A 20,654-nucleotide genomic window follows, 5' to 3' on the forward strand; every position below is an offset into this window, starting at 1 on the left:
CTGCCCGAGGGGCTCCCCTCAGCCGGCCCAGCCTGCCCAAGGGGCTCCCCTGTGTCCTCTCAGCACCAGACTGCCCGAGGGGCTCCCCTCAGCGGGCCCAGACTGCCCGAGGGGCTCCCCTGTGTCCTCTCAGCACCAGACTGCCCGAGGGGCTCCCCTCAGTGGGCCCAGACTGCCCGAGGGGCTCCCCTGTGTCCTCTCAGCACCAGACTGCCCGAGTGGCTCCACTCAGCGGGCCCAGACTGCCCGAGTGGCTCCCCTCAGCGGGCCCAGCCTGCCCGAGGGGCTCCCCTGTGTCCTCTCAGCACCAGACTGCCCGAGGGGCTCCCCTCAGCGGGCCCAGACTGCCCGAGGGGCTCCCCTGTGTCCCCTCCGCACCCAGGCTCCCCCCCCCCCCGACCCTCCCAGGGGCTGCTGATGGCCGTGCCATCTGGAGCCTGCACACAAGCCCAGGAGGACCAGGGTGGGTGGCCCCTGCACAGGCTCCTCCCAAGCTCGCCCTCATGTCCCGACACTTGCCCATGCAGGACCTTTGGGGTGTGCCCCCACATTCAGCCTTGGTGCAGAGCAGGCTGCGGGCTCCCTTGGCCTGGGCGGTGAGCCCCACAGAGGCCTGCACGGCCTTGGCCTCCACCTGCAGCCTCTTGCAACCACACTGAAGCCACACCAACCCCAACCATCCCTGGACCTGGGAACCCCACGCTTGAAAAAATAAGACTATCAATTTTGACATGTTAATGTAGTGATGGAACCCAGGGTTGATGAGAGCTAGGGAGCCAGGATCAGTGCAGACAGAAATACGATACAGACGCAGGCACTGCACCACGCGGCCTGGAGGCCAGGTGTGATTTTAGTGGCTGCAGCTCCACAAAGTGGGTGTGTCATTATCCCCATCTCACAGCTAACGGAGTGCTGGGCTGGGACCCAGGGCCAGAGCCCTCCCCTCCTTGGATATAACTGTCTTGAAATCACACTGCTGGGAAGACACCGTGAGGAAATACTTGGACAGCCATTCTGTTCTTCACAAACATCTGTTGGTGCCTGCCCTGTCAGCACTGTTGGTGCGAGGGGGTCACTGCTCCTGGGTCTCCTGGATCCCCTGGATCTCCTGGAGCTACAACCCAGGGGAGTTAGGGACCCACAAGGAAGCAAGCACGTTCACACACAGTTTCCAAACAATGGGGTTCCAGGTGTGACAAACACATAGGGCACAGAGGCTCCCCAGAAACAGCTGGGGCCCCCGGAGAACACCTTCGGCCACGGCCTCCAGAGGAGGTGGGACCTGACCGGAGACAAGAGAGACCAGGAAGAGCCAGGGGCATTGAGGTGGTGGCGCCATTTTTGGAATCCAGCTGAGGAAGGGATTGCAAAAATGTGACACCAGCAAGAAATGGCCACCCTGCCTGCCCTGTCGTGGCGCAGTGGATCAAGTGTTGACCTGGAAACACTGAGGTCGCGGTTTAAAACCCTGGGCTTGCCTGGTCAAGGCACATATGGGAGTTGATGCTTCCTGCTCCTCCTTTCTGTCTGTCTGTCTGTCTCTCTCTCCTCTCTAAAATGAATAAATAAAAAATATTAAAAAAAAAAAGAAAGAAATGGCCACCCTGCTGCTGTGCTCATCTCCCACCACAGAACCCGCTGCCTAGCGACAGACCAGAAGGCCTCTGGCCAAGCTCCTGGCAGCACCCTAGCTCAGGAGTCCCGGGGGCAGGGGGCGTCTCACTGGGCCCTGGACTGAATCTGAGGGAGCCCTACCCAACAGGGGAACACCCCACCTGCCCACTTCTGCCCTCACCCTGCTTTCCTTCACGTGACCCAGGCTACGTGGCGTCCATCATGGGCAGAAGGAGGCTGCTGCCCAGGATCCGCGCGCAGGACCAGGGGCTCCGGGCACAAGCAGAGCGGCAGGCGGTGAACTTCGTAGTGCAAGGTACCGAGGCCTCTGCTTACCTGCTGGGTCCATCCGCTTCCCAGGATTCTAGCAGCCGCAGGGCTGGGTGACACCCACCAGGTCACCGTCCTCATCCTTCTTGCTCCTGTCCTCCCTGGCAGGTGCTGTCAGGAGGCACTGGTAGTCCAGCGCCTGAAGGGGAGGGGTACTCAGTACCTGGCAGTCTTTGTAAGTGTGACATTTCCCCCAGAAGACAGTCTGCAAAGGGGACACTGAGGCCTTCGGAGTTTATCTAGCCAGTAGGCAGGCCGGGCCTGGAGCTCAGTCCATGGACTCTTGACCTGGGACTTGCTGTTGTATCCCCCTCACACCTGCCAGGTGTATGAGCTACAGTGAGGCATCCAAACACAGCACGTCCCAGCCCCTTTGGTAAGAACTGCTATAAAATACCTTCATGCGAGAGGCTGACAAGGAGGCGTAGCTGACAGTTCATCCCCCCGCTGAGCCACCTCGCCGCCACCATGGTCTCTGAGTAAGTGACTTGCCAGTCACTCACTTAGTTAACACACACCTGTGCTGAGCTGACGAGGTGCCTGGGTGAGCAGCAGTGGTCAGTGTCTGCGGAGAGTTCTGCCTCCATGAGGGCGGACACGTCAGCCAGCAAGCCGTGGGCCCTGCCCCTCTGGTCGCCCGTGCTCCGTCCTCTCTCCACTCGGGCTCCCTCCTCCTCTCCTCCAGCTCCTGACTTCGCACCTCTGGCAGGTGGTTCCCAGGGCCCTGAGCCCCCGCACAGCCAGCCGGTCAGTGTCAGAGACCAGGCTTCCGTGTCCAGCATTCCTGCCATGCTTGTGTGTGGGGGGGGAAGCAAGTCAGTGTCCTGGGGGCACTGCCGTAGGACCGTCAGTGGGAGCCTGAACTCTGGTCTGTTTCCCGTGATCAGACCAGTTCAGACACCCCCTGTGCACCTGGCACTGAGCTAGGCCTGTCCCCTATCCTGGCCAGCACCTTGCAAGGGCCTGACACAGCGCTGGAGGAGGAACCACTCAGCTGAGTATGGGATTTATTCCTACCCAGACCTAGGAGGTGTGCCAGTCCCATTCTGTGCACTGGAAAGCTGAGGCTCAACAAGATAGAAAGACCAGGCAGAGGGAGGGCAGTGGGAGCTGGAAGTGAGGCACATCTGCACTTGGTCACTCTGTTAGCTGGTGTGATGGACAGAACTCTCAAGTCTGACCCCATGAGCATGTCCCACGTGTGGGCAGGACCTGCGCATGTGCTGAGACATCACACCTGTGATGGGGTCATGGTACCTGGAAAACGGGGGTTTGCAGATAGAGGAAAGGTCCCTGGTCAGTTGACATGGAGCTAGTGGAAAGGGGGATCATCCCAGTGGGCCTGACCTAATTAGGTGGGCCCTGGACAGAAGGATTTGGGGTCAGAGTTGGAATCTGACAGTAGAAGGTGCTTTCTTGCCGGCCACGAAGGTGCAAGCTGAATGCTGGCATGTCCACTACAGTGACCCAGGGTGGCCTCCATGACCCGAGAGCACAGTGCCCTCGGCCAACAGCCAGCACAGAAATGGGAGACTTGGTCACTTGGCTGTAAGGACATGAATTTTTCTAACCACCTGAGGTCACTCGGAAGTGGGTCCTAGTCGAGCGTCTAGATAAGGCCATTGGTCTCAGCCTGACCCGAGCAGAGGACCCGGCACACATATTGGGCTCCTGACATACAGGAACCACGAGAGGGTGGATCTGGGTTGTTGTGGGGTCATGTGTTACACAGCATAGAAAACAGAGAGAGCTGGCTTGCAGCTGGGAAATCCCTGCTGGAGCTCGGGGTCTCATGTTGTTAGTGAAAAAGAATCCTTTGTGACCACAGGCTCGGCCGCAGACCTCTGCAAGATGGCCATGATCCGCATCTTTGCTGCAGTGGCCACATCCCCCACCCTGACAGCCAGGTGAGTGAGGGAGTGGCCAGCCTGCCCAGGTTGGCCTCCTGTGTGCACCTGCCTTTCCCGGGGCTTGAGTCGGAGGCCTGCCTACACACAACCCGGGCTTCGCGCCTGCCCGTGGGTCTGGGTCATGATTCTGACGAGATCAGCATCCCCCCAAGCAGAGGGACTCTCTTGAGTGTGAGCTCCTCTCAGCACTCCTGGGAGGGCCTGCTCCTCCTGACCTGGGCTGGACTGAGCACCCAGGGCCTGCTCACAGCAGCACGCAGGGACAGCAGGACGTTCACCGTGGGGCGCCGTAAGGTCTCTGGTGGTCCTGGTGCAGAAAGCCGTCCTCTCAGCTCCCAGACCCCTCCTCACAGCAGCAGGCAGGGACAGCAGGTCGTTCACCTGGGGGCACCGTAAGGTCTCTGGTGGTCCTGGTGCAGAAAGCCGTCCTCTCAGCTCCCAGACCCTTCCTCACAGCAGCACGCAGGGACAGCAGGGCGTTCACCTGGGGGCACCGTAAGGTCTCTGGTGGTCCTGGTGCAGAAAGGTGTCCTCTCAGCTCCCAGACCCCTCCTCACAGCAGCAGGCAGGGACAGCAGGTCGTTCACCTGGGGGCACCGTAAGGTCTCTGGTGGTCCTGGTGCAGAAAGGTGTCCTCTCAGCTCCCAGACCCCTCCTCACAGCAGCACGCAGGGACAGCAGGGCGTTCACCTGGGGGCACCGTAAGGTCTCTGGTGGTCCTGGTGCAGAAAGCCGTCCTCTCAGCTCCCAGACCCCTCCTCACAGCAGCAGGCAGGGACAGCAGGGCGTTCACCGTGGGGCACCGTAAGGTCTCTGGTGGTCCTGGTGCAGAAAGGTGTCCTCTCAGAGCTTCCAGACCCCTCCTCACAGCAGCAGGCAGGGACAGCAGGTCGTTCACCTGGGGGCACCGTAAGGTCTCCGGTGGTCCTGGTGCAGAAAGCCGTCCTCTCAGCTCCCAGACCCCTCCTCACAGCAGCACGCAGGGACAGCAGGGCGTTCACCGTGGGGCACCGTAAGGTCTCTGGTGGTCCTGGTGCAGAAAGCCGTCCTCTCAGCTCCCAGACCCCTCCTCACAGCAGCACGCAGGGACAGCAGGTCGTTCACCTGGGGGCACCGTAAGGTCTCCGGTGGTCCTGGTGCAGAAAGCCGTCCTCTCAGCTCCCAGACCCCTCCTCACAGCAGCACGCAGGGACAGCAGGGCGTTCACCGTGGGGCACCGTAAGGTCTCTGGTGGTCCTGGTGCAGAAAGCCGTCCTCTCAGCTCCCAGACCCTTCCTCACAGCAGCAGGCAGGGACAGCAGGTCGTTCACCTGGGGGCACCGTAAGGTCTCCGGTGGTCCTGGTGCAGAAAGCCGTCCTCTCAGCTCCCAGACCCTTCCTCACAGCAGCAGGCAGGGACAGCAGGTCGTTCACCTGGGGGCACCGTAAGGTCTCTGGTGGTCCTGGTGCAGAAAGGTGTCCTCTCAGAGCTCCCAGACCCCTCAGGCACCGCAGCTGCCCATCTGGAGGGAGGACCCTGCAGCCCCTCGGGACGCGGGGGCTCCAGACTGCCCCCCTCCCACAGCATTCCAGCTACCCACGGTAGTCAGTGTGCTGGACGCCCAGCTTCTGCCTCTGCCTCTGCCTCTGCCCCCAGAGCCAGCATTCCAACACACCCTGAAGGGAGGAACTCCGCCGTAGTTCCTCCACCAGGCATCCATCCTCCCTGAGTGTCCAGTGTCCAGGTGGCTGGGGGACATAGAGCCCTAGCCTGGCCTCTGCTAGCCCAGACGACCCCTCCCAGCTCCTCAGGTCCTGGCCCTGGGGACCATGTGGCTAACCCGAAGTGCCCAGACAGATGACCACGTCAGGTCCCAGAAGGTCTGGTCCCTCCCTCCCTAGACTGCAAGTACACTGGCCAGAGTGGGCCTGTCCCCACTGATGGGCCCTTCCCGGGCGGTCAGCATGTCCACCACAAGGACAGGCTCGGGGCGGGTTAGACAGCAGCTTCTCTAGAGTATGAGATGTTTAGTGGTCTCATCAACCCCCACCCTGAGGGGCGTCATGCTCACTCTCCCAAACCCGCATGGCAGGTGTGTCACCAGAGAGGCCAGCTGGATCTCCCCTCTAGCTACCTGGGACATAGGGACCTGCTGGCCTGTGACCACCCTTTTCCATCTGAGCTCACTTTCTCTATATTTCTAACATTATTTGACATGCTCAGGGCATGTTTCTTTCCTTTTCTGAAACTTTTTCTCTTTAAAAAGCCATTTCCAGCCTGGCAGGGCAGTTCAGTGGATAAGGCATCATCCTGGTACACTGAGGTTGCCAGTTCAATCCCTAGTCAGGGCACATGAAGCAATCAGTGACTATACAACTATATGAAACAACTAAGCGGAACAAGTTGATGCTTTTCTCTCTCTCTTTCTCCCTCTCTCTTCCTCCTCTCCCTTCCCCCCACCTCTTTCCCTCAAATCAATGGGAAAAAAAAATTTTTTAAAGCCACTTCTTACATTTCTTCTAATATTTCCTGCTGTTCATGTTGACTTTTGAGTCTGTGTTTCTTTGGCAATTTCATCAACTTTGTACAGAAGTGTATACCAGGCAAAGGGCACTGCAGGACGATGGACTGGCCCCCGAGTCCAGGAGAGGGAAGGAGACTGTCCCAAGCCACATGGAACCGCTGTTGGCCACGCCCCGTGGCCTCCTCTGTCCTGCCTCACTTTCCACCCTTGGGAAAAGCTGCCTAGGCAGGAGGCTGTCCCTGAGCTGTCATCCAAGTCCTGGGGGCAGGGTGGGCGCAGGGTATCTGAGAGCCCGGTCACCTCACTGGTCCCTGTGCGGGTCTGAGCTGCGGGTCTGATTCCTGCAGGGACGGGGGAGGCAGGAGCGGAATGTAAAAACCTCCCTCTCCCTGGTTTCTCCTGCCACATTTGCTGCCGTCTGTGCCCGAGTTCCTAAGGGTTTCCTTTGTTTCTTCTCTTCAGTTTTTCCCATGATTTGAGAGAGAGAGAGAGAGAAGCATTAACTCACTGCTCCACTTAGTTGTTTCATTTAGTTGTGCACTCATTCATTGATTGCTTCTCTTATGTGCCCTGACCGGGGATTGAACCGGCCACCTCAGCATGCTGAGACAACTACCTCCTGAGCCACCTGGCCAGGGCGTTCTGATCAGTGCCTCAATCCGTGCATCCTGCTCACTTCCGTCGTTGCTGTGGGATGAATCTGGGCAAAGTTGTGGGCAGCCTGTGCCCGTTCACCGTCTGGGCGGGTTGTCCTGTGTCTGAGATACTGTAAGTCTAGAAAGCCGGGTCTGTTTTCATTTTTTGAAGGATTGATAAAGAAGCCAGTTGGTATATGAGGATTTTGGGTCTTTTTTGGTGACAGAGTCCTGAAGTAATAAGCATAAACAATTCTCACCCAGGAATTTAACACCTTTGCTGGTCATTTTCCTGTCACCATAGAGACAGGGTGTCCTCGGGTTACAACAGTCTTGACATACCACGTTTCAAGTTTACGGCACTCACTCCCATGGACACTTAAAAAAATTGAGATGTGCCCTGACTGGTTGGCTCAGTGGTAGAGCGTCGGCCTGGCGTGCGGAAGTCCCGGGTTTGATTCCCGGCCAGGGCACACAGGAGAAGCGCCCATCTGCTTCTCCACCCCTCCCCCTCTCCTTCCTCTCTGTCTCTCTCTTTCCCTCCCGCAGCCAAGGCTCCATTGGAACAAAGATGGCCCGGGCCCTGGGGATGGCTCCTTGGCCTCTGCCCCAGGTGCTAGAGTGGCTCTGGTCGCAACAGAGCGACGCCCCGGAGGGGCTGAGCATCACCCCCTGGTGGGCAGAGCATCGCCCCTGGTGGGCGTGCGGGGTGGATCCCAGTCGGGCGCATGCAGGAGTCTGTCTGACTGTCTCTCCCCGTTTCCGGCTTCAGAAAAATACAGGAAAAAAAAAAATTGAGATGTGAGTGTTTCGGCTGATGCCGTTAGCGTCATACTTACGGACTACGTGGTCAAACCAGTTTGGTTGTTCACGATGGAAGAACGCGCAGTAACCCGGCGTATGCGAGAGGAAGCTGGCGGCCCCCCGGTACTCTCACCTGCACCACTTTGGACGTTAAAAGCACAAGTGTTCTGTTTGTGTTGCTTTGTTTGTTGACTTTTTGGCTTTTATCATGGCTCCTACACAGAACACTTGTGCTTTTAACAGTCCAAAATGGATGACAGTACAGTGGATTTATGTCCTTTTTCTTTTTCTGAGACTTAGTTGTGTTTTTTTAAAGATTTCTTTTTTAAAATTTTTTAAAAATTTTTATTTATTCATTTTAGAGAGGAGAGAGAAAGGGAGAGAGAGAGATAGAGAGGGAGAGAGAGAGGAGAGAGAGACAGAGAGAGAAGGTGGGAAGGAGCTGGAAGCATCAACTCCCATATGTGCCTTGACCAGGCAAGCCCAGGGTTTCGAACCTGCGACCTCAGCGTTCCAGGTCGACGCTTTATCCACTGCGCCACCACAGGTCAGGCTTAGTTGTGTTTTTATGTTCTAGGTTATGATTTTACAACTATGTTAGGATATGTAAGTGACTTACACTAGGATGTATTTCGACTTACACCAAAATTCAGGTTACGTCACTGTCATGGGAACGGAACTGTGTTGTAACCCAAGGACCCCTCGTATTGTCTTTAGGAAATACTTTTCATAACAGAATGCATTGTGTTGCTTTAGAAAACCAAGCAGACTGGTGTGGAATTGGTGGCATTTTGTGTTCTATGTTCTTTAAACATGACCTGTTCCTCCCAGAGCAATAGAAAGGGCCCCGGGTTGGTTCCAGAGGGACCACATGGGCTACGTGTGAGCTGTGTCTGCCTGAAGCAGCGTACGTGAAGTGTATGTCCGGGAGGCTGATGGTTGCGCAGAGGACACACACACACCCAGAGCCCCATCCAGTCACCCCAAGTGCCCCATGGGCTACAACCGTGGGCCCAGAGCAGGAAGGCCAGGGGAGCCGCCCACGCCAACTTCTGCCGTCGCCGGGAAAGCTCACTTGTCTTTGGCTCCCTGTCAGTGCTGGCAGACCAGGGGACGTGGGACCTCTGTGAAAAGGCCTGTTTGGTGTCAGGACGTGGGGGAGCTGGCAAGAAGTGTAGAGACTGTCGGCCCCCACACCCCAGTGAGGAGAGGGAAAACCAAGGTTCAGAGCGTGATCCCACATGTCCATGTTCCCACCGCTGGGCCGGCCTGGGCCTCCCTACCTGGCTCTGCACCTTCCCTGCACCTCCGAGAAGGAACCGGGAACCCCGCCTGAACCCCAACATGGGCGGCAGCCTCAGAGAGACACTCGCTCTTTGCCCTGGGTGTCAGGACAGCCTGTGTAAGATGGCTCACCTGCTCACCACCTGGGCAGCTCTCTGACCGCTGGCTGCCCCCCAGTGCAGCAGCACCCCAAGGGCACCCTGTGGCCAGGTCTGGCACTCGCTCTCTAGGCTTCAAAAGGGGCAGAAAGGTACCTGGGGCCCAGGGGAGGCAGGAGGAGTGGCCTCAAGGGACGGTGGGGTCCGGGGATGGAGGGGGGGCAGGACCTGGACTTGGCCAGAAGAAGAGGTGGTAGGTAGAGTCCTCAACAGCCCTGCAGCCCTACACAGGAGAGTGGACAGAGGGGACACAGCCGGAGGGACTCGGAGCAGTTCCAGGGCCTGAGCGTCAGCACCGAGGATGTGGGGCCCTGGAGGGAGCTGCCCAGGCTGCCACAGACGGGGAGCTGAGGCGGGGCTCTTCGGGAGTGCCCCCCACTGGAGCGGCCCTTTCCCTTCTCAGGCATGCTGCCCAGTGCAGAACCAACAGTGGACGGCACCCGATAGTCAGTTCGCCTCCTGGGAGTAGCAGATCCGCCACCTGTCTTCATGTGCTTCACACTACAGCATCTGTTTCTACTTCTTCCCTGTGTCCCAGTTTCCAACTAGAAATGTAATAGAGTCACACTCAGCTGTGAGTGATGTGTAAGTGACTAGCAGTTCAAACCTATTCTTAGGTTGCTGCCACACCAGCAGTTCAGAGTTTCACAATGTGACTTCAGGAAGTGTGAAAACCATGGCAGCGACCTAGAAGGACTTAGGAATGCCTGTTCTGAGGTTTCTGAAATTTGAAAACTAAGTCCCCATTGCAACCGAAGACCCCACCAGTGACCTTGACATTACTGAGAAAGCAAAACCAATGCTGCCCGCCTGGCCCGACCTCTGGAAGGGTAGTGCCCACAGCTCTGGGCCAGAGGCTGCATAGCAAATGCAGGCACACCTCCCTAGGGGCAGTCCGGGGCGGGGGGCCTGTGGCCAGAGGCCTGCTCCGGGTCTGGGCCCAGCATGGCATCCTGTGGGTTCACTCCCTGGAGATGTGGCCTTGCAGCTTGTAAAACAATCCCAGTGCAGCAGCTCAGGCCCCAAAGGGTGGGTTTTCCTTCTGTCATGAGAAGTCCAGAGCGCCGCCGTTGCTGACTTCGGGCCAGAGGTTCTAGACAGCAGGACCCAGATCCCTCCGGCTCACTGGCCCTTTCTCTCTTGATGCCATGATGGAAGTGGCTGCTGTAGCTGTCCCATACAGGCAAAAGAAGAAACTAGCAACAGTCACAAGGGTACCTGACCCCCAGGCAAGTCAGCCTTGACAGAGCCTTCCTGGAGGTTGGGGGTACACATAGCTCAGGGGGCTCCCCATCTGGGAGAGCCTTGGAAATGTTTAGCTATGGACCCAGCCCCATCTCCACCCCACCCAACAGCAAAGAAAGAGGAGGAACAGGTTGGGTAGACCCCCACATCTCTGCTACGAAGTCCTGCATTCGTCTACAGAAAATGCCCCCACAATCCGTCTCTGCACTGGGGTTTGCACAGTTGCCCCGGCTCTAGCCTGGGTTCACCGTCATGATGATCACTGCCCTATGGGCTTCACCACTCCTCCTGTGTGCAGCCTCCGCTTCCCAGTCAGGCTGGGCTCACAGCTTCACCACGTGGGGCGGTCTGCCCACTGCCCCCTTCTGCACGTTCTGTGCCTGCCAGACGGGCAGCGAGGTGACAGGCCTGGGTGTGGCCCAGCCCTCGAAGATCAAAGGCCTACTCTCGGAAACTCGCATCCAGGTCACACAAAGGGTAGAGCACACAGGATGCTCCCCCCCAGCACACACCATCCTTCCCAGAGGCCTGCAGGGCCTCAAGATCATCCTCTGGGTCACCTGCTCCACACCTCCTCCCCCCTGAGTGCACAGGGGGCCCCTTGCATCCACGCAGAGGGAGCGCGGGCACCAGGCCCAGGGCCACAGCCCAAGGCAGGCATCACCTGCGCCAGGCACACACGCCAACCCAGTTCCCACCTTCTCAAAAGTGTGTGAAGACTAGCTTGTGAGGTCTGGCCGAATCTAGAGGCAGTCCGGGTTCTGTGCAGCCGGCCCCCGGGTGGCCCTGGAGCACCACCCCACCCTACGCACACTTCTGCACCTGCCACTCTGTCACTTGAATCTAAGCCCTGCTGAGACCCCTGCCCCTGGATGGTGTATTACCCAGGAAACGTGGACTCTCCTTACACAGGCCCTTCTGTACAGCATCTTTCTGTAGCCCGCCTCCGCTCCCTCTCCCTGCCGGGGGAAGGTAGGGACAGGTGCCTCTCTTGAGGGGTGCTGAGGCGCTTAGAGAGGGGCTGCAAATGAAGGGTGGGATGTGCTGGGGCTGTCAGAGCACAGAGCCAGGGCGGCATCCCGTGCCGGGTCTTACCCCTTGGAGGGAGCTGGAATGAACACGGGGGCCCTGTTCATTGTGATGGAGCCCATGGGGCTCCGCCCCACCCCCAGAGCCCAGCAGAGTAAGGGCAGGTCTTAGGAGCAGGAACGGGCTGCCATGAGGTGCCCCTGCTACAGGCAGCGTCCACACCGGGACAGCACAGGCAGGACCATGCTGTCTTGTGCACGTGGCATGGCTCCACACTGAGGGAAGGACTTCTGCAGTCCTGGCCTGGCAGGGGAACTGGGGAGTGAAGATATTTTTGTTTTGTACTCTTGAAGTTTGAATGTACTTTCTAAATTTTATTAAATATTTGACTTCAAAAGTAAAATAAAAATAAAAAAGTAAAATTTTAGGCCCTGGCCAGCTAGCTCAGTGGTAGAGCGTCAGCTCGGCGTGTGGAAGTCCTGGGTTCGATTCCTGACTAGGGCACACAGGAGAAGTGCCCATCTGCTTCTCCACCCTTCCCCCTCTCCTCTCTTTCTATCTCTCTCTTCCCCTTCTGCAGCCAAGGCTCCATGGGAGCAAAGCTGGCCCAGGTTCTGAGGATGACTCCATGGCTTCTGCCTCGGGTGCTAAGAAGAGCTCAGTTGCTGAGCAATGGAGCAACGCCCCAGAGGGGCTGAGCATCACTCCCTAGTGGGCTTGCTGGGTGGATCCCGGTTGGGCGCATGCCGGAATCTGTCTCTGCCTCCCCGCTTCTCACTTCAGAAAAATACAAAAAACAAAGTAAAATTTTAAAGAAAGGTTTTCTCTCTCCCATCACCTTCCCCTAAGCTAGTGTGCAAAATGGAAAGTGCTTCTTGTTTCCCCAGGGTCCCCCGTATTCCTAATTCATCTTCACCCCTCACAGCAGGCCCCATACCCACTGATCAGTGGAGATCCTCCTCTTAAGCCCATGTCAGGGCCTCAGTGCCCCCGGTGGTCTCTGCTGCTGCTGCTGCTTGGACTTTCCACCTGCAGTGCCCTGGCCAGGTTCCCTGGGTGGCAGTGGCCCCCTCTGGGCCCTCTGCCTCCCCTCATTGGTCACTTCTACCTGTGCCCCCTCCTTACTGGAGGCTGTCCCTTATGACAATGGGGTGACCCAGATAACAGGCCCCCCAGCTGGGTCCACCCACTCCCCACTGAATTACATCCTGTGTGACACCGGTGCCAGACCTTGGATGGCAGCCGGCCCCTCTGTGACCCCCCCCACGACACCCCCTTGCTGGGCAAACAGAATATGATGTCCTGAGTGCCCCCAGTGTAGACTGACTCCGTCCTGGGATGTGTGTCTTTCAGGTTGGTTGCCCAAATTCACGATGAACTGCTGTTTGAAGTAGAAGATTCACAGATTCCTGAGTTTGCAGGTGAGCCCAGAGGGTAACAGAACTCACTATACAAAGAGTTAAAGCGTCTCCCTGTGCCTGGCTGGGAGTCTGCCCTGCCTCCTGCACTGTGTTATCTGCACCCTGGCCAGCAGCCTTCAAGGAACTCCAGTGCTCTTTTGTGGACTGGGCCTCAGCCGCGGGGGCCCTGGGAAGCTGGGGGCCTCAGCCGCGGGGGCCCTGGGAAGCTGGGGGCCTCAGCCGCGGGGGGCCCTGGGAAGCTGGGGGCCTCAGCCGCGGGGGGCCCTGGGAAGCTGGGGGCCTCAGCCGCGGGGGCCCTGGGAAGCTGGGGGCAGCAGCGGAGGCTCCAGGCTGGGGGGGCAGGGCTGGGGGGGTTGTAGTGAGGGGTTCCGGCTGCTGAGGCCCAGCTCTGTGAGGACTCCAAGCCCGGGGCTCTGCCTTCTCTGAAGGGTGTTCCTGCCAGCTGTCAGCTCTCGGGGGGGGGGGGGGGGCTGGTGGAGGAAATCTCCAGCCTGACACAATTGATGGGGCCTTGCCGGAGCGAGCAGGAGGGCAGAGAGCAAGGCAGCCTCTGCCTGTACCTTGGGTATTTCTGTCCAGATCTTTTTATTGAAATGTCAGTTAACTTAGTAGGATGGAATGCAATATCTGTTTAAGAGGCAAATTAACTCAGAAACCCTGAGCCAAAAGCTGACCCTGCCCCCACCTGGGCTGCTCCCTTCCCAGGGCCCGAGCATCATTGCCCCGTGTGAGTGAGGCCTCATGGTGAGGCCAACCCACCAGAGCCACAGCATTGTCCCTACAGACATCACCATCACCTGGACCTTCCCTGGGACCTGAGCCGGGTGCGCGGGGCCTCCGGCTCTGGTCTGACACCTGCCTGACCACACCGGGCACTCTGAGGGGCTCAGGAGGCCAGCAGCTGAGACCCTGCTGCTGGGGCCTCAGCGCTGCGGGTACAAGAGTGTCGTCCTCGCCCGTGGGACCCACAGTGGAGATGGTTAAGCGGCCTCAAAGTCTGTGCTGTGGACGTGGCCGTAGGAGCTGGAACCGGCCAGGGAGCCCTGCAGGAAAGGGCTTGGGGTGGGGGCTGGGCTTCTCAGGGCCCCAACTCTGCCCTGGGGCTCAAACTGCCCCCCCTCCTTTATCCTAGCTCTTGTCAGGGGAACCATGGAGTCCTTGCAGTACGTGAGGGCGTTGGAGCTGCAGGTGAGGGGGAGGGGTGGGGACCATTCACTCTCACCTAGCAGCTAGAGCCCCCCCCCCCCCGCCCTGTAGGAGAGAGTCTGGGTTCCCCAGGGCGGGAGAGCCAGGACAGGGCATGACCCCAGCCCTGCCCACAGCACCTGAGCCCCAGGCTGCCCTCCCCCACTCGCCCCTCGGGTGACAAGGTGAGAACCACAGTGGGCGTCCTTGGGGGCTTCGGAAACTGAGCCAGGTGTCCCTCTAGGCTTGGCAAGGAATGTTATCAGACCTCCAACCAGGGTGCCCCTCCCTGCCTCACATGTACCCTAGGACCCGCTGAGCCTGGTCCCAGCCCCTCTTCTGGCTGGGCATCTCTCAGAGGGGCTCCCCAGAGCCAGTGGGGAAGATGGGGGGACAAAAAGGAGGTAGGGCCCCTTGAAGCCCATGCACATTGCCCGGGGCAGGACAGATATGCTTGTCACTGACCCTGCCATTTCGGAGGGGCTACTTTGGCCATTAGGCACCTGGGATCCACCAACGGGAAGGACTGAAGGAAAGGCTGCAAACTTCCCTTACAGCCTCCTTTCCTCTGCAGAAGGCCCCCTTCCCTCCTCCCTCTTCCCTCCTCCCTCCTCCCTCCTCACTTCTCCCTCCTCACTTCTCCCTCATCCTTCCTCCCTCCTCCCTCCTCACTTCTCCCTCGTCCTTCCTCCCTCCTCCCTCCTCACTTCTCCCTCGTCCTTCCTCCCTCCTCCCTCCTCACTTCTCCCTCGTCCTTCCTCCCTCCTCCCTCCTCCTCCTTCCTCTCTCCTCCCTCCTCCCTCCTCACTTCCCCCTCCTCCCTCCTCCCTCCTCACTTCTCCCTCGTCCCTCCTCCCTCCTCACTTCTCCCTCATCCTTCCTCCCTCCTCCCTCCTCACTTCTCCCTCGTCCTTCCTCCCTCCTCCCTCCTCCTCCCTCCTTCCTCATCCTTCCTCCCTCCTCACTTCCCCCTCCTCCCTCCTCCCTCTCCCTCCTCACTTCCCCCTCCTCCCTCCTCCTTCTCCCTCCTCACTTCCCCCTCCTCCCTCCTCCCTCCTCCTCCCTCCTCCCTCCTCCTCCCTCCTCCCTCCTCACTTCTCCCTCGTCCTTCCTCCTTCCTCCCTCCTCCCTCCTCCCTTCTCCCTTCTCCTCCCTCCTCCCCCCTCCCTCCTCACTTCTCCCTCCTCCCTCCTCCCTCCTCCCTCCTCATCCTTCCTCCCTCCTCCCTCCTTCTCCCTCCTCCCTCCTCCCTCCTCACTTCTCCTCCCTCCTTCCTCTTCCCTCCTCATCCTTCCTCACTCCTCCCTTCTCGCTCCTTGGGGTTATGGCCACGCTCTGTGCCCCCACGGCCCCTGCATGGGACCCCTCACCTTGAGGCAGCGGCTTGACGGGGTCAGGGAGCACCAGCATGGGCCCAGGCAGGGTCAGGAATTCCTGGGCTCTGGGTGGTTCAGGAGAGGCGTGGGGGGCTTTCCTCCTCTAGAAGCCCAGGACCACTGCCCTGCGCCTGACAGCAGTGGGCCTCACCCACCCTGTTGGGAGGGCGCTGTTAAGCCAGGTCCAAGGCCCTGGGCAAGGGCCCACTCAGGGTCAAGGCCCCAGGGAGGGCTCTCCAACCCCGCTCTCAGGTCTCGGGGATCCTCCTTGCCTGGCCCCGCCCCTGCAGGCATGCTCATTGGCACAGAGGCCCTAGCAGATCAGGTGGGGGACTCGACCAAAATAGAGGTATAATGACTGGGAAGGTGACTTTGGTGGAGCCTGTCTGCCTGTCTCTGTGCGTGTGTGTGTGCATCTGTCTGCCTGTCTCTGTGCGTGTGTGTGTGCATCTGTCTGCCTGTCTCTGTGCGTGTGTGTGTGCATCTGTCTGCAGCAGCGTTGCTGTGGTTGTGTCCGGTCCTGTGTGCCTGTGCACTGTGTCCTGTCCACCTGTGTAGGACCTGGGAGGTGACCGGCAATGACTGGGAAGGGCTGGCCCAGACCTGGTACTCACTTCTGGCTGCCACCCACAGGTGCCCCTGAAGGTGAACCTGAGTGCTGGCCGTTCATGGGGACACCTGGTGCCACTGCAGGAGGCCCTGAACCCTCAGCCACACCCACATCCTGCTGAGTCTCCAAGCAACCAGCAGACTGTGACTGAGCCCCAGGTCAGCGCCTGCGCCTGCATTTCTCACCTTCATTTTGTCTGTAGCCCCGGGCAACAGCAGGAGGGCAGAGCTGGTTCCTACCAGCCCATTGGGGTGGCCTTCCCCAAGGTCAGCAACTGACGGTTTGTACTGGCTGTGGCTAGAACAGGACAGGGCATGGCCCACACAGTCACCCTGTGGGTCATCGCCTGGAGTAAATGCCATATACAAAGCTGTCTCATCCCTGTCCGGTGATTTCTTCCTCTGGGTGGGAACACCATGGCCACTGCCCCTAGCCACTTAGCCAGAGCCAGGGCTGAGTGCCCCATACCAGCTGGCAGGGGCTCAGTCTCCCCCCGAGCCTCAGGCAGGCCGGTGACCAGACCCTCAAAGCAGGCCGGCTCCCTGACCCCACTCTGTCCTCAAAGACATTCTCACAGACCACCCAGTGCCAAGGCCAGGGCACAGCTGTGCTCCCCAACAGCCTTGCAGCAGCCTGTGACAGGAGCACCATTCGCCCCCCTTGCACAGTGGAAGGGGAAGTGGAAACTGAGGCACAGAAAAGTTGTATCACTTGTACAAGCACACCTGGCTGATAAGTGCCCAGCGGGGCCTGCAGCCCCGGCTGTGCCCTGCACCTCTGCCCTGCGGCCTCCGTCGCGGCCCCTGGGAATGCGCTCAGGTGACCCCCTTTCCAGACCACCTTGGCATCTGGAAGGGCCTCTGCCTTCCCTCTAGCTTCCTGATCTGGACCTGGACCCACACCTGGGTTCCCGTGGCACCTGTCTGAGGCAGGGTGGACGTGTTGACAGGCACCCAGGTCAGTTCCAGGTCCGGAGGCTCTCCCACACATGCCACGGTGGCTCTGGTTTAAATAGGGAGCAGGTTTTCTGTGCTGCCGCCTTTGCAGCGCCCACAGGACGTGGCATCGTGTTCCTCGGGAGACGTGAATGCTCATTACAGTTTACCAGGCCCGGCCCCTCTTTCCTCCTGGCTCCAGGATATTGCCACTGGTCTCACAGGGTGTGCCTGTGATGCATGCGTGTTCGTGGTGGCATCGTGTTCCTCGGGAGACGTGAATGCTCATTACAGTTTACCAGGCCCGGCCCCTCTTTTCTCCTGGCTCCAGGATATTGCCGCTGGTCTCACAGGGTGTGCCTGTGATGCACGCGTGTTCGTGGTGGCATCGTGTTCCTCGGGAGACGTGAATGCTCATTACAGTTTACCAGGCCCGGCCCCTCTTTCCTCCTGGCTCCAGGATATTGCCGCTGGTCTCACAGGGTGTGCCTGTGATGCATGCGTGTTCGTGGTGGCCAGGCCTCCAGCGGCCTGTCTTTACAGTCACTTCAGAGGCACTGCCGCTGGAGGGCTTCACAATGGATGTTCTGCTCAAAACAAATGACTGGCCTTGGGAACTGATGTCCAAGCATGCCCCATGTCCCCTGGGCCAGCCGGGCCAGAGCGTGGCATGCAGGGACAAAGCCACATGGCTGGCACATCCCTGTGCTGGGACCTTCAGGCTTCTAGACCCACTGGCACTGCTTTAACTTGGAATATCCCGGAGAAGGGAGCACACCTGACGCTCTCCCGGGGCCGAGGTGCGCGTGCTGCAGGAAGGGGGGTGCCGGGAGCCGGGCCAGGGCAGAAGACCTGCTGTGGAAAGGTGCCCGGGCTGGGCTGGCGCAGGCCCCTACCAATAAGGCGAGAGTGTCCACCCTGAACTTCCCTCACCCCTCCTCATCCTGCTGTCCCACCTGGACCTCCAACCCCACGCCGTTTCCTTCTCTGACAGAGCCCAGACCCCACTGCCCTCCCAAGTGGGCCCAACACCACCTGTGGATACCCAGGCTTGTCGTGGAGCCCCTGGCAGAGGGTGCCGGACAGGGAAAGGGCGTCTCAGCTCAATCGGTCACCCCAGCACCTGGTCCAGCCTCCTGCAGGAGCCCCGTGTCTGCAGAAAATCAGCCCTTCCCAGCCAGCACGGGCTGGGATGCCTCAAGGAAGCATAAGAAATGTTTAGTATGAGAAGCAGTCAGTGAACAGCTAAGGTGCCGCAACTATGAGCTGATGTTTCTCATCTCTCTCCCTTCCCGTCTCCGTCCCTCTGTATCTCTCTCTCTCGCTCTCAAAAAAAATAAGTTTATAAAGAAAGCACAGAGCCCAGTTCCATCAACTCCAATTTTATTGAAAAACAGCAGCATTGGGGGCCGTTCAAGCGGAGGGGCCACACCGCCCCGACCCCTCCTGCTGCTCACACACCCACAGGAAGCTGGGACCCCTACCCACCCCTGGTCCTGCAGCCTGTCTCCTCTGGAACTTGGCTCGCCACCACTCTGGGCCCTTTAGGGCTGTTTTGGCACATGTTGGGGGTCTCAGGAAAGTCATAAACAGTAAACTAGGCACTGTGACAGTTCTGGGCTCCCCTTGACTGAATACATGGTGGCCAAGGTGACTCCACGTCACCAAATCTGGTCTCAGCCACCTTCGCCACATGCCCAGAGAGCCAGGCCGACGCCCACTACCCTCATGTAGGCCCATCCAGCACCCTCCACTGGGGAAGGAGCCCCACACTCAGGGGTCACGGGGACCCAGGAAGGCCTAGCACAGCAGGAAAGCTGGGGACACCACCACCATCCCTGCCAAGCACCTGCTGGCCTTCCACCCAGGCTGGAGCAGGGTGCCCTTGGCCACCAGACTCCCTCCTGTCACCACAGACGTGAATATGTGCACAGATGCACCCAGGCACACGACACACATGCATGCATAGCACACACACGCTCATGTGCACATACGCACACACAGGCACACCCCTTCTTCAAAATGGCTAATTATTGCTGTTAAAAAAAAAAAAAGGAAAGAAATACATCCAACAGTGGTAGGTAGGGCCCACCCTCCTACCCCCCAGTCCTCACCATCCTGGGAAAATGTTGTCAGCACCAAAGAGCAAGGACATTCCAGGATCTGTCCCCTTTCCCCAGCCCGGACCACACACCCCAAAACCCCCAGGCAGAGCGCCACCAGCACAGAACACAGGCCCGGAACCAAACCCGATTCACAGAAGTGGCTGCCACACACACGGTCGCGGTGCCGCCTGGCTGGACACTGATAGGAAGGTCACCCTGTGGGTGCTGTCGAGCCCTAAACTAGCTTGGGGGAAATGCCAGCCACCCCCAGAGCAGGTAGGAGCAGGCTCTTGCATTGCCAGTGTGCCCCTCAGAGGCCAGAGCCAGGCTCTGTGACCCAGAGAGGCTCCCAAGCATTTGCCAGATGCTTGAAGAAGCCACCTGGGCCTTCTCTAAGGAAAGATACCCAGAGCAGGAAGGGGGACTGCCCAAACCACAGGGCCTCCCAGCCTAAACCTCACGGCCTCAGGCCGCCTAAACCACAGGGCCTCCCAGCCGAAACCTTCCCCCAAGGCAAGCCCCCAACCCACTCAGGGCAGGCTGACTCCATCCCTCCACCCAAGGGCAGCAGTGGGAGGCCAAGCCAGACATGGATCGGGGTAAAGAGTGGGAAACACCGCCATGGCCCTTCCCTGGCCCTGACCACACGGCTGGCCTTGGCACGTACAGGACCAGCAACCCTGGAGAGCCAAGGATTTGCAGAGCCTCTACCTGGGCAGTGGGACTGCCCCTGGAAATGGCCCCCAGCCCCATGCCAGGATCCTGGGGGCACTGGGCCAGGCGCTGGAGTCCAAAGCTGTCCTGGATCCCGCTGCCTTGAGTTGCCTTATAATGAAGACATTCCAGAAGATTCCACTTCCTGCTCTCTGCTCCAAAAACAGAGGCTTCTGAACAGACAACAGAAGCCCTGGGAGCCCTGACCCCTGAGCACAGATACCTGGCCCAGGGCCGCTTTTCCCTGAGCCTCGTCAGGCAGCCATTGGAGAGGACCAGGAGGCCAGCAGGGAGGAAGGGGCCCAGGGCCGGCCAACTGAGAGAAGCTGCCCAGACATATCACTGAGCAGGACCCCAGGAGGACGCTTCACAGAGGTAGAAGAAGTAAATCAGAATTTCTACAAACGTATAAAATTCACATCTCAGTGCATGTTTATGGACTTCCAATCTGTAGGGAAACATGTGGCCAGGGGCACCACCCCCACCAGGGTGCCCAGCCTCTGGGGGGGGGGGATCTGCCCCTGGTGGCCTTCGGGGTCTGCCGAACGGCATCCCGTCCTGGGCATAGAGCATGCTCAGCCTGGTGGCACACAGGTGCCCTGCCCACCTCGGTGGCTGGGTATCAGGGTTCCAGACGTGTGGCCAACCTGCGACATACTCCTGGCACCTCTCTCAAGTCCTGGCAGCCACCAAGGGCAGTCAAGAAAGGTCAAGAGTCCAAGCAGCATCCCCTCCCTCTGGGCCATCTGATCGGGGAAAGCGCAGCAGCCCACCCAGCCCACAGGCCCCTCCTGC

The 20,654-nt window shown here is 59.2% G+C and overlaps 1 protein-coding gene across 5 annotated transcripts in view; it reads left to right on the plus strand.

Annotated features, from left to right (window-relative positions):
* Nucleotides 1-20,610, plus strand: part of POLN (DNA polymerase nu) — a 171,184-nt gene extending 150,574 nt beyond the window's left edge. For 2 of the 5 annotated variants that reach the window (XM_066278668.1, XM_066278669.1), the window contains 6 exons: nucleotides 1,820-1,930; nucleotides 3,773-3,851; nucleotides 12,867-12,934; nucleotides 14,067-14,122; nucleotides 16,129-16,263; nucleotides 18,035-20,610. In XM_066278668.1, coding sequence (XP_066134765.1) covers nucleotides 1,820-1,930; nucleotides 3,773-3,851; nucleotides 12,867-12,934; nucleotides 14,067-14,122; nucleotides 16,129-16,263; nucleotides 18,035-18,262 — 677 coding nt within the window. In that variant the 3' untranslated portion in view covers nucleotides 18,263-20,610. Of the gene's footprint in view, nucleotides 1-1,819; nucleotides 1,931-3,772; nucleotides 3,852-12,866; nucleotides 12,935-14,066; nucleotides 14,123-16,128; nucleotides 16,376-16,980; nucleotides 17,000-18,034 lie in introns of those variants that run through there. The other 3 variants (XM_066278671.1, XM_066278672.1, XM_066278670.1) reach the window with 3 other exon arrangements.
* Nucleotides 20,611-20,654: the final 44 nt, after the last annotated feature.

This window comes from Saccopteryx bilineata, chromosome 5 (genome assembly GCF_036850765.1).
Source record: "Saccopteryx bilineata isolate mSacBil1 chromosome 5, mSacBil1_pri_phased_curated, whole genome shotgun sequence".
Taxonomy (NCBI): domain Eukaryota; kingdom Metazoa; phylum Chordata; class Mammalia; order Chiroptera; family Emballonuridae; genus Saccopteryx; species Saccopteryx bilineata.